Source organism: Lathyrus oleraceus, chromosome 5 (assembly GCF_024323335.1).
Source record: "Lathyrus oleraceus cultivar Zhongwan6 chromosome 5, CAAS_Psat_ZW6_1.0, whole genome shotgun sequence".
Lineage (NCBI taxonomy): Eukaryota > Viridiplantae > Streptophyta > Magnoliopsida > Fabales > Fabaceae > Lathyrus > Lathyrus oleraceus.
In genome coordinates, this window is record NC_066583.1 from 113,863,875 (window position 1) to 113,865,554 (window position 1,680).

Here is a 1,680-nt window from a genome sequence, read left to right on the forward strand (position 1 = left end):
TCTAGGTTCAAAAGACATCCTTAAAAACTTTGCCCACAAACAGAGAAGTTTTCCATAAACACTTCCATTACATCGTCTATAAAATCAACAAAGATCGACATCATACATCTCTGAAATGTTGCAGGCGCGTTACACAGTCCAAACACCATTCTTCGATAAGCAAATGTACCATAAGGACAAGTGAAGGTAGTCTTTTCTTGGTCATCAGGATGAATAGGAATTTGGAAGAATCCTGAGTATCCGTTAAAATAATAGAAATGAGAATGTTTAGCCAGTCGTTCAAGCATTTGATCGATGAAAGGCAATGGAAAATAATCTTTACGAGTGGCTTTATTCAGTTTTCTATAGTCTATGCACATCCTCCATCCGGTTTGAATTCGTTTTTCTATGGATTCTCCCTTTTCGTCACTGACAATCGTAATACTTCCCTTCTTTGGTACGACATGTACTAGGCTGACCCAGTTACTGTCGGATATCGGGTATATAATTCCTGCTTCTAATAGCTTTTGTACCTCCTTTTTTAGTACATCACTCAAGATAGGATTTATTCTTCTCTAGTGTTCTTTAGAGGTTTTACAGTCCACCTCTAGCATAATGTGAGGCATTCATATAGAGGGACTTATTCCTTTTAGGTCCGAGATGTTATAGCCTAAAGTTGTTGGATACTTTCTTAAGACATAAAGTAATTTTTAGGTTTCTATCTGTCCTAAGTCCGCTTTGACTATTACCGGTTGTTCAAGTTCGGTGTCTAGGAATTCATACCTTAGGTCTTCGGGTAGTGTTTTAAGTTCTACAGAAGGTTTCTTTGGGCATGGCATTGGATTGGGCGTTAGTGCTAGACATTCCCTCAGATTGTCATCTACGTACGGATCATGCCAATTATCGTCTTCGAATATAGGAGGCGCTGGAATCTTTAGTACTTAAGTACACTTAGATGGTTCCCTCTCCATTTCTTTCACGCATTCTTTGATGACGTCTAAGAGACAACATGAATCTTCTATAGCTGGCGCCTGTAAGAATTGAGCTAAAATAAATTCAACTTTTTCTTCCCTAACTTGGAAAGTTAGCTTTCCTTTCTTGACATCTATGATGGTTCTAGTTGTGAATAAAAAGGCTCTTCCTAAAATAATAGGGATGTGGGAATCCTCCTTTATATCCATTGTCACAAAGCCGGTGGGAATGTAGAATTTACCTATACAAACGAGAATGTTCTCTAGCATATCTATTGGAAATTTAACAGAATGGTCAGCTAGTTGTAGAGACATCTCCGTTGGTCTTAGTTCTCCTAAATTGAGTTTCTTGCATGTGGATAAAGGCATTAAACTAACACTGGCTCCTAAGTCGCACATAGCTTTGTCTATATTAAATTTTCCGATTACACATGGTATGGAAAAACTACCAGGGTCTTTCAGCTTAGGAGACATGTTGTTCTGAATAATAGCGCTACACTCAGCAGTAAGCATAACAGTTTCGTTATCCTCAAACTTTTTATTATTAGATAAGATTTATTTAAGGAATTTAGCATATGAAGGCATTTGTGTAGTGGTTTCTGTGAATGGTATAGTGATATTAAGCTGCTTCAGAAGTTCTATCAATTTCTTAAATTGTCCTACATTTTTGGACTTAGCAAATCTTTGAGGACAAGGTATATGTGGCTTGTATGGTGGAGGAGGCACATAA

At 37.5% G+C, this 1,680-nt stretch overlaps 1 protein-coding gene across 1 annotated transcript; it reads right to left on the reverse strand.

Annotated features, from left to right (window-relative positions):
• Window positions 1-920: 920 nt before the first annotated feature.
• LOC127079083 (uncharacterized) lies at window positions 921-1,424 on the reverse strand. The gene has a single exon (XM_051019490.1). It carries the CDS (start codon window positions 1,422-1,424, stop codon window positions 921-923), a length of 504 nt encoding a protein of 167 aa, XP_050875447.1.
• Window positions 1,425-1,680: the final 256 nt, after the last annotated feature.

What these genes read in the sequence shown, in the direction of transcription:
- LOC127079083 (XM_051019490.1), bottom strand. Translation starts at nt 1,424, where the DNA reads ATGTCTCCTAAGCTGAAAGACCCTGGTAGTTTTTCCATACCATGTGTA.